The sequence below is a fragment of the Magallana gigas genome, chromosome 6 (assembly GCF_963853765.1).
Source record: "Magallana gigas chromosome 6, xbMagGiga1.1, whole genome shotgun sequence".
Taxonomy (NCBI): Eukaryota; Metazoa; Mollusca; class Bivalvia; order Ostreida; family Ostreidae; genus Magallana; species Magallana gigas.
This window is the reverse complement of record NC_088858.1, coordinates 13440305-13455085: the sequence shown is the minus strand read 5'-3', so window position 1 is coordinate 13455085 and position 14781 is coordinate 13440305. Positions and strand designations below refer to the sequence as shown.

Below are 14781 nucleotides of genomic sequence, written 5' to 3'. Positions count from 1 at the left end.
GAATTTTTTCGCAAGCGAATAAAAGTTGGTTAACAGTTATAGAATTGGCCGAATGCCTGATACTATACATGCAAACTTCATTAATAGATATATCATAATTATCTTCGAAGTATGAACCCTTTAAATTCTGAGATAAAATGTCAGGGCTATACATATACGTAATACAACGTACAAATTTGGTGGTTAAAAGCAGGGGGCTAGAGTGGGTGGAAACTCAGATAATCTTAAGGCTTTCACGTTTTCGTTAGAAACACATGCAAATGGTCCACGTATTGTAGTCCTTTTTTAAAGGACAGCAACTTGTGTTTCTTTAAACCGCAAGGATATTGTTTTTTTAAGGCAGTTTCAAATATATTTCTGCATTAAAGCGCTTTGTAACATAGCAATTTTATCACAAATTATACACTTTGCACCTACATGTTGTTATTTTCTTCCTCAACGCAATTTTTGTAAGTATCAGTTCTGTCTTTTATTTTTGATAGATGTGCTTTCAGAGAAATCATAACTTGGACATATCAACAATTTGAATTTTGTAAACTTTATCGATGGAAACGGATTTACTTATTAAGTGTTTACTTGTAACCAAATCCTTGCTTAATTACATGTATATTATATACTATATATTATATACATATAAAAGTATTGTACGTTTGATTAAAGGAAGAGGGAATAAGTTTTTGAGAATAATGAGGTGATGGGGAAGAAACACTTATACTTTATTTTAGCAATATTGCATGCACATTATGAAGAGAGAGAGAGAGAGAGAGAGAGAGAGAGAGAGAGAGAGAGAGAGAGAGAGAATATTATTACAACATTATCACTTTCATTACTTTTTTAAACACTTTACCGGTAGTCAGTTAAAACATGCTTTTTAATTATAGGTACACCTATTATCTAATTAATTTCATTTGTCTTTTCACGCCCTTACATCTACCACAGCTACTTATGTACACTATGTTGTCAACGTATACCCTCTGTTACGGTAATCCACGTATGCGACCTTTTATTATTTATCTTAAACTAGTGATAAATTTACCTAGATACTTATAAATTATTAATATAGTATGATAACTTTCTGGTCTACTGAAAATTAAACAAAGCACAAGCTAAAAAGACAATCTTAGTTGCGAAGAACACAATGCAGCGGAGACATTTTTTTTTCTTTCTCAGCTCAGGGGTGTATTCTGATTAGCACAGGTGTGAATGCCTGCAGGGCTTCTTTTACCCGTGTTCACCTGGTGTGAAACCCTCTGCTCATACATTATACACACCGGAAGAGATTTAAAAACAAAGGGACTACATGGTGTGTGCAAATTATCGACAAAATACTCCTGGTTTTCTTTTTTCAGATTCTTAAACAATTGGTCAAAATCTAACTCGCTATCAATATTTGATATTCCACAAAGTAATTTATTAAAATAATACTGTCATACATAAACCATACGCAAATGGCCGACTGGATTATGTAAACAAAGACATCTTTAAGATATAAGTACATTAGCAAAAGAGAATAATTAATTTATTTAACTTTAATAAATGACTACGAGTACATGTAGGACATTTTCTTATAGGGGAAAGCCGGACCTTAAATGTTAACATTAAAGGTTCGGCCAGACCATTTTACGGGGCGGACCTTAAATTATACGACACCGGACCCTTTTAGTGCAAGGGCGGACCTTAAATGTTAACATTTATGGTCCGCCCCGGAACATTTTACAGGGCGGACCATAAATTATACGACAACGGTCAAAAGTTATACCGGAAACAAGTATCCCCTCTTTAAAATAAACGTGTTGATAATTTACAGAATTTCAAGACTTAAGCTTCAATTCTGTCAGCAAAACTGTCATATATTGTATAAATACAGGGACATCGAAAAATATTTCGAATTTGATCGATCGATAGGTTGGTGAGAGGGTTGTCCCAAATTTAAGTTGTTAATCTGTGGCAAATTTTGATAAATTAGATTGTCGCTTATTTGTTTGTTATATTGTTACGCGCATTGATTAAGATAAGGAAAAAGGTGAATTTTTCCTTTTATACATCAATCAAAAAATGTCATAATCCGGCGGAGGGGAGGGGGGGGGGTACTCAATTATTCTATTTCAATACCAATATGGTCAACTTAAATGTCTTGTACGTTTATTTTAACATACATCGAGAGGGACCCTGAAATTTCTACTTTTTTTTATTGCTATGTGCGTGCCTAAACACTGACGAATAAATATTTTTCTTTACAAATACTTCCTCTTCTCTGTTTGGCGATAAATAAAAAGTATTCACTTATTAATTTTTTTTCTTACATGTAACTGCACTGTGTAAGTAACATACATTGCTTTTATCATATGCCAAAAATTATTCAACTCTACATCTGTATAAGCCATGTATTATTATTCTTAATTCTTATCACTTTATTCCATAATCTAAAGAAAGTTGGCAATGTTAATAAACTGTATTATTATATATTCGAGATTGATAACAACTCATGTACTATTTTCCCTGTCGAAATGTCTTACGATGCATCCCTGTACAAGTCTCTGAAGTTTATCTATATGAATTATAAAGAAATATGAATGATTTTAGTATGTTAGAATATCTTAATTAAGAATGTTCCGAAGTTACCATCGAGCTATATCTTAAGATGTGTCCTAAGCTGATCTTAGGATGCATTAAGCTTTTTTCTATATATCCTCGGAACACAATGAAGTCATATCGAAGGAAAGTTTCATGAATTTTCCTGCTGGTGCTTATTGTTGCTGTACAAATATATGGTTTTTGGAGGTTTTTTTACCAGCCCAATTGTACTGGTTTGACGCATTAATTATAAAAAATTTACAAAACCGAATTAACGTGCCGTATTTAATGTGTCTGCACAAGTAAGTGTTATAGACAATGAGACAAGAAATGAAAGTAATGCTAATAAGTTTTTAATTTTTTTTATTGAATTTTTCACTTTCGAAAATATATTATGTACATACATGACATATCTTGTGCATATGTTTATATAATCATCTTGAAAAGTTTCTAAGTATATGATAATACTATATTATACAGTTCTTATGTAGTGAAAGTAAATTTTGAGAGAGAGAGGGAGAGAGAGAGAGAGAGAGAGAGAGAAATAAATGGGAGAGGGCGAGGTAAAGGATTTGGGCAATGTTCACATATGGATATAAAATGTAAACCATAATCATGTGATAGATCCCTGTTCTACAGGGATACTTGAGGGAGGACAAAAAGATAAAACACAAAAAAGGACACCACAGTTCAAAACAAGATTGAGATGAGACACAATAGAGAGACTATATATAATGAAGTGCTGCAGCCTATCACATATTTTTTGCCAATGGCTTTCATACTCCTTATATCTACAATTTTTCATTAGCATATATTTTTCAGTTAAAAGCCTTTCTATTATAACAGTTTTTAATCCATGTATATTCTAAAGAAAGTTCGGGTATATTGTTGTTACCCTGTTCCGTCCGTCCATCCGTCCGTCCGTCTGTCCGTCCGTCCGTCCGTCCGTCTGTCACGTTTTACTTTCTCAAACTGCTCTTACATTTTATAAACCAGCAAACTCAACTCTTGGAGTTTAATTTTGGGGTATCATGTTGTTTTGTAAAAAAGTTTTGAAAATTCTCTGTTAGTCCTGGGGTCAAATAATTGGTAAAAAATGACGTTTTTTTGGGTTTTTTTTTTTTTTTTACAAAAAACCTTCTTTTTCGAAGTCCCCCTGCATTTTCAACAGTAGACAAATCATTTCTTGGAATATGTTTTAGGGTATCCTATAGATGCGCAATAAGGTTTTGGAATTTTCAATTTTGTCCTGGGGGTCATTTAATGGCTGAAAAATGACGGTTTTTTTTTTTGTTTTGTTTTTTTACAAAAAAACTGGTTTCATTTTTTTTTGGCAGTAGCCAAATGATCGTCTAGAATATGATTTGGGGTGTCATATTAAAGTGTGATCAGGTTCCAGAATTTTTTTTTTATTAAGGGGATCAGTGGGCAACAAAAAATGACCTTTGGAGTAGCTACGTCATCTCTTGGGATATAATTGGGGCTGTCCTATAGATGTGCAATAAGGTTTTAAAAATTTAAATTTCATCCAGGGAGTCAAATAGTAGCAGAAAATTGACGTTTATCACTAAAAAACCATAGATCCAAGAGCTCCTCTTAAAATTTAAAGGATAGACACTTCATATCTTGGGATATGATAGGGACTGTTCTATATATGTGCAGTAAGGTTTTAAAAATTTAAATTTAATCCAGGAAGTCAAAAAGTAGCAGAAAATTGACGTTTATCACTTCAAAAAAACATAGATCCTAGAACTCCGTTTATGATTTAATGGATACATCATATCTTGGGATATGATAGGAACTGTTCCATAGATGTGCATTACGGTTTTGAAAAATCAAATTTAACCCTGAGGCCCATTACCTTCATACCTTTTGATGCCCTTTAAGGATCAAGAATATATTATATGGTTAAGGAGTGGGGATCTCAACCGTTTTTTAGATATTCGTGCACTTCCTGTTCGAGGGGGGTCATGACCACCACCCCCGGGGCCCATGACCTACATACCGTTTGATGCCCCTTGACACAAGGATCAAGAATATATTATATGGTTAAGGGGTGGGGATCTCAACCGTTTTTGAGATATTCGTGCACTTCCTGTTCGAGGGGGGTCATGACCACCATCCCGGGGCCCATGACCTACATACCGTTTGCTGCCCCTTGACACAAAGAACAAGAATATATATGGTTAAAGGGTGGGGATATCAACTGTTTTGAAGATATTAAGGGACTTGCTGTTTGAGGGGGTCAGGACCACCCACAGGACCCATGACCTACATAACATTTGATGCCCCTTGACATCAGAAACATGAATATATATGGTTTAGGGGTCATGATTATAACAGTTTCTGAGATATATGGTAATTTCAAATTCCTGGGGGGTGGGCAATACCCCAGGGGTCAGATTTAATAAACCCTATATATTGCCAGTAACAGTCAATATATGATTATGGAAACCCTATATTATTATCTTTGTCCGTTTTCAAGTTACCATTTACCGGTACAATAGAGTCTACGATTCTTCCTACAAGGTTCAATGTTAGACCCCCCCCAAGAGTGGTTGAGTGAAATCAAACCAGGGTGCACAACTAGATATGCAGGCCTATCATCTCCTAGAGTTTTGTACAATTCTGTTCAGCCATCTCTGAGAAACAAGTTCAGAGCGGAAAGGAAGAAAAAGAAGAAGACGAAGAATATTAAGAACCGTACAAAAACAATAAGTCTCCAAATTTCATTCGGGAGACTTAATAATAAAGATTAAATAGAGATAGGATCATCAAAAATCAATAATTTAAAGATAATTGACAATTTCTGATTCTAAGGGGGTCAAGATGACCCCTTAGGGTCATTACATACATGCCATAATGATCTGATGCGACATGACCTAAGGAGGAATAATATCTTAGGATTAAGGTGGGGATCTCAATGGTTTTTATGATATTTGTTAATTTCAGGAAGAGCTCTTGGGATCCTGACCTACATACCATCTGAAATGTCTTGAACAAAGAAACAATAATATAATATGTACATGATATATGATTCAATTTAAGAACCCAGATATAGATCAATCATCTATGTTACATTAAAAAATTGTCAAATATATGACTTGTAAACCCCCACCCCAAAACAAACTCAAATATAAACTGTTCTCCCCCCCCCCCCCCCTTAATTGTCGAATGATCTATTGAAATCAAAATATAATTTGGGTGTCTAAAAACTTTTATAAACTGGTAAAAAATTACATTACACCTTGCATAATTGACAAATGATCTATTGAGATATGATCAGAGGTCATATTTCTACCTTGGGATCAATAACTAGTAATCATTGACAAGTTAGAATTAATAACAATAAATGATTCAAATTATAAATGTTTATACTCCACATTCACCCCCCACCCCCAATCTAACCTGGTTCAAAAGATTCAGTCTTCTTAAGCTTAATACATTCTTACATGTGTACAAATGCAAATTTTAAATCATTTCTTGATTGCTTTTTCTCTCCTGATGCACATTAACATTTTGGAAATTGCTTAATTCAATTTTTAAGATTTATAAACAAAATGTTATATGCATGTGTATTCGCCTATTTGGGGCAATTGTAAAGTCTCCTAAACAAAGCCGTGTCATCATTAGGCTAGGAATTACCCACATGGATCAAACACCACATATGAATAAGATAACATACTTTATTATTTGTAGTTCTAGAATGTCAGAGTGTCTCCATGGGGGCATAATCTAAATACAATCTTACGCGCAATGACACAAAGAGCAAGAATAAATTATATGGTTTAGGGATGAGGATCTCAGATCTTTAGAAGTTAACAAAATATACAGTGTATCATAATTTCCTATTTTATAAAGGCGGGGGGGGGGGGGGGGGGTTAAAGACAACACCTGGGGGTCATTAATGTACTTTACACCATATGATGCATCATAATGACATTACAAGATATTTTGTATTTTCCTGTTTCGTGGGGTCAGAACAGTCCCATAAGGTCATGACCTACATTGTATTTGATGCATTATAATACATCAAGAAAGAAATACTCCTTAAATCCTTCCTATTATAACTCATATAAAAATGATAAGTTTCTACACTTACTTACATGTAATACACAAATATAATACGAAATTATTCATACAGGGTCAATATGGGGTCAACTCAATAGTGCAAGTCTGACATTTTAATGGAAAAAATAACTTTTGCAATTAAAATGACAGAAACTTTACAAATGCGGTAGGATAGGTAACGATGAAAAGCTTATTTAAATATTAAAAGATGATGATACAGTATGCTGTCAAAGGGAGATCACATTTAGAAAGTGAAAGTAGAGGTTATGTGTGCTGGCATCTCATTATCTTGTGCTACTGCTACTACATGTATTATGCTTACCTATATTGGTCAACATCATGATAATCCAATTAAAACATAATAATGAATTCCTTTAGCTGATCTTAACTAATCCTTTTCTGTATATGGAAAACACATACATGTATGTATACACGTGAACCGGCCATCTAATCGAAGAGCTGGGTAAAACTAGTACCCGCTAATGAGACCTGCAGTTGTGTACGTAACTTCAGACAAAGATCAGTTATTTATAACATGCATGTATTTTTATGACCTATTCTTCAAATCCACTTGCACTATTTTATTAGGTAAATAACAGCGTTAAGATGGTGCAGGACACCTGCATTTTGTGATGTATACTTCCTATTGAAATAAACAATAAAGTTTATTAAATATTAATTAAATATTTACCCCCAAATAATGTTACCTAACATTGAAGCGCAGTGGGTTAGAGCGTTTACATGTCTGTAAGAGCATTGGGGTCCAAGTGTATTTTTGGTAATTTTACTATTGATATAAATTAATTTTCATGGGGGGGGGGGGAGGGGTTGGACCCCTCACTCCCACCCTTTCTCTAAATCTGTGCACACGATGATGTACATGTAGGCACACATGGGCAAATCTATAACCGGCAAACGCCATGGGGAGGGGGCATAATTTTATCTTTAATTTTGTTTTTAATAATTATATAGACCATTATACTTTCTTTGACATGAAATGTTAAGATTATTGATTAACTGAAAATTCACTGCAAACAGTTCAAGCCCAAATTGCACAAAAAGTGCTGCTCATATTATCATATGGGAAGGGATCTCATCCTTCAGTTATGAAAATTATAATTGTTTAATGTATTACGGGAGCTTGCATGTAGCCTTCATTTTTAATTAAACTGGTACAAAACAGTGTTATTTAGGGGCAAACACTTGGTGCGGGTATTACTGTCTAATGACAGCATCTAGTTGGATTTGTATTACTTTTGTATTTAAATGAAAAAATATATTGCTTCACAATAAGAACTTGCAAGTGAAAAAAATCTATAAATATCTCTATTTTTAATATTTTCCAAAAAGAACTTATTGTTTATCAAATGTTATTAACAAAACGAACTGTCGCAAGATACAGTCTTCAGCAGCATACCATAATTCTTTTACAATAGTACATTCATTGAATAAATATTCTCTTCATCTCTTTTACAGAAACTACATACAGGAGACTCTGCTTTTTTTTTTTGGAAAAGATATTTATTTGTCGGAACAATCCTATGAAGAATTTGGAATTGTAACCAATGTAGTTTTGATTCTTGTGTAGATTTAAAGGGGAGTTCAAAACTTTTGTGCCAGGTTTCTTGTGCATAGTTATGACCCTTTTCTCCTTTAATTTTTAATGGGCGTTTTTAACTTTTATCGTAAGTTGTTAAAACTTGACAGCTCGTTTTTATAATGTGTTTACGATCTATATTTGTTTTTGTAATTCGCGCACTATCTTGAAATCTTGCCGAACTTTAAGATTAAATTTTGTAAGTACAATATACTAAGTATAAAAAGTTATATGTGCTTAATTAAATTGTTCCTCCAAGCTTATGTATCATTCTGTCTCGTGTAGGCAGATAGGTAACCACGCACAGCAAAAGTCACACTGTTTCAATTTTTATTGTTGTAGAAACGTCGTGCAAAATTTTGGTAAAAACTATAACAAATATAGAAAACAATTGACGGAAACTGAAAATATAGAACCATTATTTCAAACATTAAAACAGAATTTAAATAAGGCTGAAGACCATAATGGCGTGACATACTAATAAGAATGGATTATCTGTAAAATAACATTCATCTCCTAATTATACTTCTAGGTATGATTATGTGCTGACAAAATAAGCAGTTATTGGTATAAGGAGATTAATATAATAATTTGAGCCACAAAAAAAAAAGGATGCAATTTTTTTGCCAAATGTATGACTGCACTGGTCAGTAAGGCTGGCGTATAATGATTAGGTGGCTGGGGATAGTTTTTTTGGTCGAGGAAATGTGAGGCAGATAGTGCTCATATATGTGATTCAATTTTTCAAAGGATTTTTAAATTTGCTAAAATTGGTTTGCATGCAGGGGACACATGGTCCCGACTCTTGAGAATTTTTAAACATTTCAGAATAAAACAAGTACAACTTATATATAGCACTAAATAGATTAGCCAGGGACAGTCTCAATATTTTTCTGAATAATTGCCCTTTTTCACATTTTCAGGGGTCCAGCATCACGCTCCAGTCCCAAACAACTGCCATAAACTACCATAGGATTGGTAGCTTAATGTATACCCATGCAAATAATCAGCAATTGATGGGGGCGGGGGGGGGGGGGGTCAATCACCTTCTTTTCGAGTGACATTTCGTGTTCTGAACCAACCCTACTTTTCAAGCACAAAACCGAACGTGAAAATTTTGGCCACAGTTTTGCATTTTCATTCCATACCTGATGAAAAGTGCTACCAGTATTAAAGTGTCATATATCAATGAAATTGACATGAGCTCCTCCATCCACAAAATGAATGCAATTAATATTCTAGCAATTTATACCCCTCAAATAACCAGCCAACCCCCAGGTTCTCCCTTTATTTCAAAATTTTAACCGGGTCTTTTCTTCGAAACTATCCCCTGCCACCTTACTTGACCAGAATGAAATATGTAATTTGAACCAAAGCTGTTTATATGGAACATAGTTAGCTTGTACATAGAATACTGGTCATGAATTTTAACATTGAACTATAGACAAAACATATCACCAGAAACTTAAACTGAAAAATATATGTTAATTTTATAACTCAATCATGACCATGCATTAATATTGTATTACCAGTAGCTGGATTCACGTTCAATTCACGACAAACGTTTGCTATTGCTAGCAAGCAGAAGATATCTTTCTGATACAAAAACACTATATGCTATAAAAAAAAAATTTAAATGAAGAAAATGAAATGCTTGCATTTCGCAGCTCATTTTTGCCTGTGATATTAAAACAACCCGAATATGTGAATATATCATAAATGATCATATTAACAAATGACGTAATCTTTATCAACACATATTAACATTTAAATTACTTCATCAAAATATAATGCCTGTATATATAACCATAATTTAAATGTCGAACTAAAACACATTGACTCTATTTTTCAGCAATTCATCCCAGCCAAAAACTATACTTAAACACTTTCACCTGGTAAAAATTTAAAAGATATTATTAACCGCTCAATATGATATGTCTGATTTTCTCATTTTATAAAAATGAAATATATTGTCTATAACTCAATAACTCAAAAATGTTTTCTTTGTAAAATACAAGCATGAAGTTCTAAACAACCAAGTTAACATATGATTAAAAAAACGTTTCCCATGCTTTAAATGCCTTGCAAACAACACTTTTATATGCAGCTATTCTTAATCAGGTTTAAAATATGTATTCAATTAAAAATCAAGCTTAAACATGATATTATCTTTGAAAACTTATTTTGATTAAGCTTAATATTTAATGTTAAATACATGTACACCATTCCCACTGTCACTTACCAATACCATTACAAACACACCATAATGAGATTTGTAAACATAAAAAGTGTATTCAATCACAAATCATTGCAAATTGTGTTTAATTTTCAATGTTATGGAATTAACTATTATATATTTATCACAGAAAGATATAAACTTTTAAGGCTTTAAGTACATGCTTCTTATACACGTTACGATAATGGATTTGTTCATATAAAGAATATTATCTAAACAATCATTTCTCGAAATTATTTTTGCATGTTATTCATTCATTAATTTTGAAATTTTCAATTAAAGGCTTTTGTCAATTTTCTTCTCATTATACACCTATCAAAAGGAAATCAATTTAATGAACATTTATGTGGTGTCTCTTTTTTTAAATTTTCCGATTTTCGTCAGGAAACTACATTGAAGACGTCACTATAATAGGAGCCGGTGTAGGCGGTTCATATACAGGATGGAGACTCCGGGACAAGGGATGGAAGATTGGGATATATGAATACTCAGACCGAGTAGGAGGGAGGATGTATTCAAAATACTTCCCTGATGCACCGGATCTTCCTGTGGATTTGGGAGCAATGAGAATAAGACCTGAAGACCATGTTAGGATGATCAAGGCAGGACGGGAGCTTGGGCTAACCTTTGTTCCTTTTACTGAAGGTGGAGGTAGAATTCCTGAGCGAACGCTTCTATACCTGCGTAATACCCGTCTTCGAACATTTGAGTTAGGAGGACCCCGAACTCCGTACAGACTAAGACCAGAGGAACTCATGGACCCTCGAGATTTGTCAAGGTTTTTGCTCAGCATCATTCTCCGAATGAGTAACATGGTTGTTTGTTAAATTATTTCATCTTATCAAATAATTTACTACACTACATGTAATAGAGGTAAATTGTTTATTCAAACATAAAAACCGTATGATATTTCATTCTTTTTGTTTCAGATTACTTTCTGAAACTTACAGTAACTATAATGGTACGAACCCAAGGGCCGAACATTTTAACGCTACCACTATCGATGGCGTTCCTGTATATCTTCAGAGGTTGTCTCTTTTTCTATTGCTCAAATGTATCGATATTGTTTGTAATTATTCATATTTTGATATAATCTTCCATTAAATATTTGTATTCATATAAATAGCCAGCGAATGGTTTTGAATGCATTTGTGAAGACCAATGTCTTTCTCTATAGCTAGTAAAATAAATCTGTACCGGGATACAAATAGTCTTACAATAGGAAAGCGTTCCCTTGACGTAATTATTTTTAAAAAATTTGTAAAGTTGAATTTTTGATTAGCTTATATGCATGCATATTTCGTTTTAATTTTGTGAAATTGCATTTGTTTTCTTCGAAACTTATAGCTGTGTGTAGCAGTACCTGTCCAGTTTAATATGGTTGGTTTGCTAAATATATGTTTATTGTTTACCTCCTTTGTTTTCTCGTTTTGAACAATTTTTTTTTCAAAAACAATTAAATTCAATGAATGTTAAAATGATCTAAAATTGGTATCTTTTACATGTTTTTACTTTTAACATTACAATGAGAAATACATGTGCTATCTATTTCTGAAATTAATAAAATATTACGGGGGTATTGCAAGAGTAAATGTTAATTTTTCTGTAATATTTAACAAACGATACACATACACTGTACTGTTACTTCAGATAGAGCTTGTAAGTCAAATTAGTTTAATCCGTTTTCTTATCTATTTTACTGAGAATGGGTTTGTAACTAAACAAATTAATTAAACCGCATGTCAATTCGCATAAACAACAAAGTTAATGACAAATGTTAGCGCGTCTTATTACAATCCTGTTTTGTGTTTAAAAAATCCAAACACCAAACAGTCACTTTTTGTCGATTTCTCACAGGTTTTTTTTTGTAACCAAACAATGTATTGTATCTTTCTTCAACAGCTATGAAAACGTTATACAGAAAACAGGCATCAGCTGGGAAGCTCGAACATATATCAGAGACAGCAGTGCTTTTCACACTGGCTTGGGTAATGTACAGAGCAATTCACGTTTTTTAAAAACTCGACAAGAATTCGAGGAGGAAAACACTAGACCTACAGACCTTCCTTCATATGTGACAGTTCCGACGGGGATGAATTCCTTCCCTGTAGAATTCATGAGGAAGTTTCTTGTATCTAATCCAAAGAGGTAATCATTTTATCTGATTTAATATTGTTACAATTATGACTCCGACTCCTATAATAGTATTTTCATAATGTAATTAACCAAAATGGCTAATCATCTATAGTAATTTCGTTGCATCTCAGTTAGCAATTTTCCATCGATATCCTATGCTTTGCACTTTATTTCAGCCACGCCCTAAAAATGAATAGCCAGCTTATGAAAATATTAAGAAAGAAGAAAGGAATATATCAATTGAAGTTCAGAAAAACAGTTTCAATCAATGGAAGTATTATGCCTACTAAAAATTACTTTTTTGTTTATTCTCGAAATGTTATACTTGCAATACCAAAGGTTCCTGTCCTAAAAATACAGATACCACAGTTTAGTAATCCTACATTCCTGTCTGCACTGAATTCAGTGCTAGACGTGCAATGCTCAAAGATATTCCTGATTTACAACTACCCATGGTGGCTAGGAGGATCACATAATTTCACCTACACCCAATCCGATCTTCCGTACAGACAGTCATATAACTGGGGTATATCACGGACTGGGAAGGCAGTTCTCCTCATATCATATGCAGAAACTGATGCTGTACCATTTTGGAGTCGACTTCAGAACATGGGAAACATAGTCAGTAAGAGATATGACGACACAAGAGTCACGGACGAAGTAGTAAAACAGGCTCACTTACAGTTATCCAGAGTGTACAACAGACATGTCAATAGTATTCCTGCTCCAATCGATGGGATGATGTTTATCTGGAACAAATATCCTTATAATGGCGGGTGGGTCGTGTGGAAGCCTGGATCAAGGTGGTACGATATCAAGAGATATCTCACTCGGCCGTTTCCTCGAGAAAATATTTACATAAATCATGGTTACTGGGGAGCTGATCTTAACGGATGGGGAGAGAGTTCCTTGGAGGGTGCAGATGACGTTTTGTCTTATTTCGATGTACCATCCTATTTAAAAACTAATTAACGACAAAAAGTTTATATTTAAAGTTAATTAATATTTTCTGCATTACATGTTTAGAAAAGAAGTTAGATACTGGTTGCAACCTTTTATAAACGTGGCACATAGATTAAAAGATATCGAAGAGACAAAACTAGTTTTGAAAACCACTATTCAACGAATGGATTTACTACGATATTGTCTTTGAAAGCCTGCAGATATTTAAAGTAAAAATATTTTCGAAAAAAGTCTTAAAGCTCTCATGAATTTGAATTATTAATTAAATGATTATGGCTGTATTGTTTATTATTTTTTATCTCAAAGAAAACACTTGATAAATTAACCATGATTCGATATAAAGAGAACTTTCGGACCTTGTCAATTGGTTTACCGAGGTCATTGTCACAAATAAATTGAGTTTCAATTTTTTAGTATTGGGGGATGCAATCGACTTGGATACAAATTTCTGATACAAAGTGGTTATACTTTTATAAACAGAACCCTCCCCCCCCCCCATCAATATCAAGTACAGTGGAGTCCCATCTATCCGCTTTTGTATCCAAGTTCAAACGACCTGACAAGTAAATCGTATTAATATCTGACATTTGTGTATTGTCGTCATATATAGATAAAATATTTATCTATAATGAGTGTCAATACTGTTTTCTATGTCTTTCATACTTCGTAGCAACAATAAAGAGTTGTCAGATGAAATTAACCTTCTATTGATTTAATTTTTGTTAAAAGGGAACGATGCGTTATGTTGCTATTTTGTCAGGAAATATTAACTGGATTATAAATATAGCTGAATGTAGCTACATTTATTGTGTCCATGGCCAATTGGTATATATGATTGTTTTAGGTTATGTATTTTTAAAACTATTTCTAGACACGTCTTTTTTTTTTTTACAGTAATTGATTAATTTTTATTCTTAGAAAATATTTGGTTTTGACACAACCTATTAAGACATTCATGAGATCTATCGTTGTACATAACTTTTTTGAATAGAGAAACCACGAAGTTATATCAACAAAATTTTAGTTTTCTTTAATTCATTTAACACATTCTTCCTTTGAAATAAAAGAATGTTGTAAAATGACATGGTCCTTGACAGATTCTCAAGACACGTGCAGTGAAGCGTGACCTATGCTATCTGGCCAACACTGTTCGTAATTTGAAAGTGATTTGGGAACTCGGAGTATTTACACGAGATTTTACAGT

General features: G+C 33.3%; 1 protein-coding gene across 1 annotated transcript in view; it reads left to right on the top strand.

Moving 5' to 3' along the window:
* The window catches only part of LOC105336817 (achacin-like), a 33682-nt gene extending 19344 nt beyond the window's left edge, over positions 1-14338 (top strand). The window contains exons 2-5 of the mRNA XM_066089103.1: positions 10863-11256; positions 11408-11506; positions 12381-12626; positions 12791-14338. Coding sequence (XP_065945175.1) covers positions 10863-11256; positions 11408-11506; positions 12381-12626; positions 12791-13586 — 1535 coding nt within the window. The 3' untranslated portion in view covers positions 13587-14338. The remainder of the gene's footprint in view (positions 1-10862; positions 11257-11407; positions 11507-12380; positions 12627-12790) is intronic.
* The last annotated feature ends 443 nt before the right edge of the window (positions 14339-14781 follow it).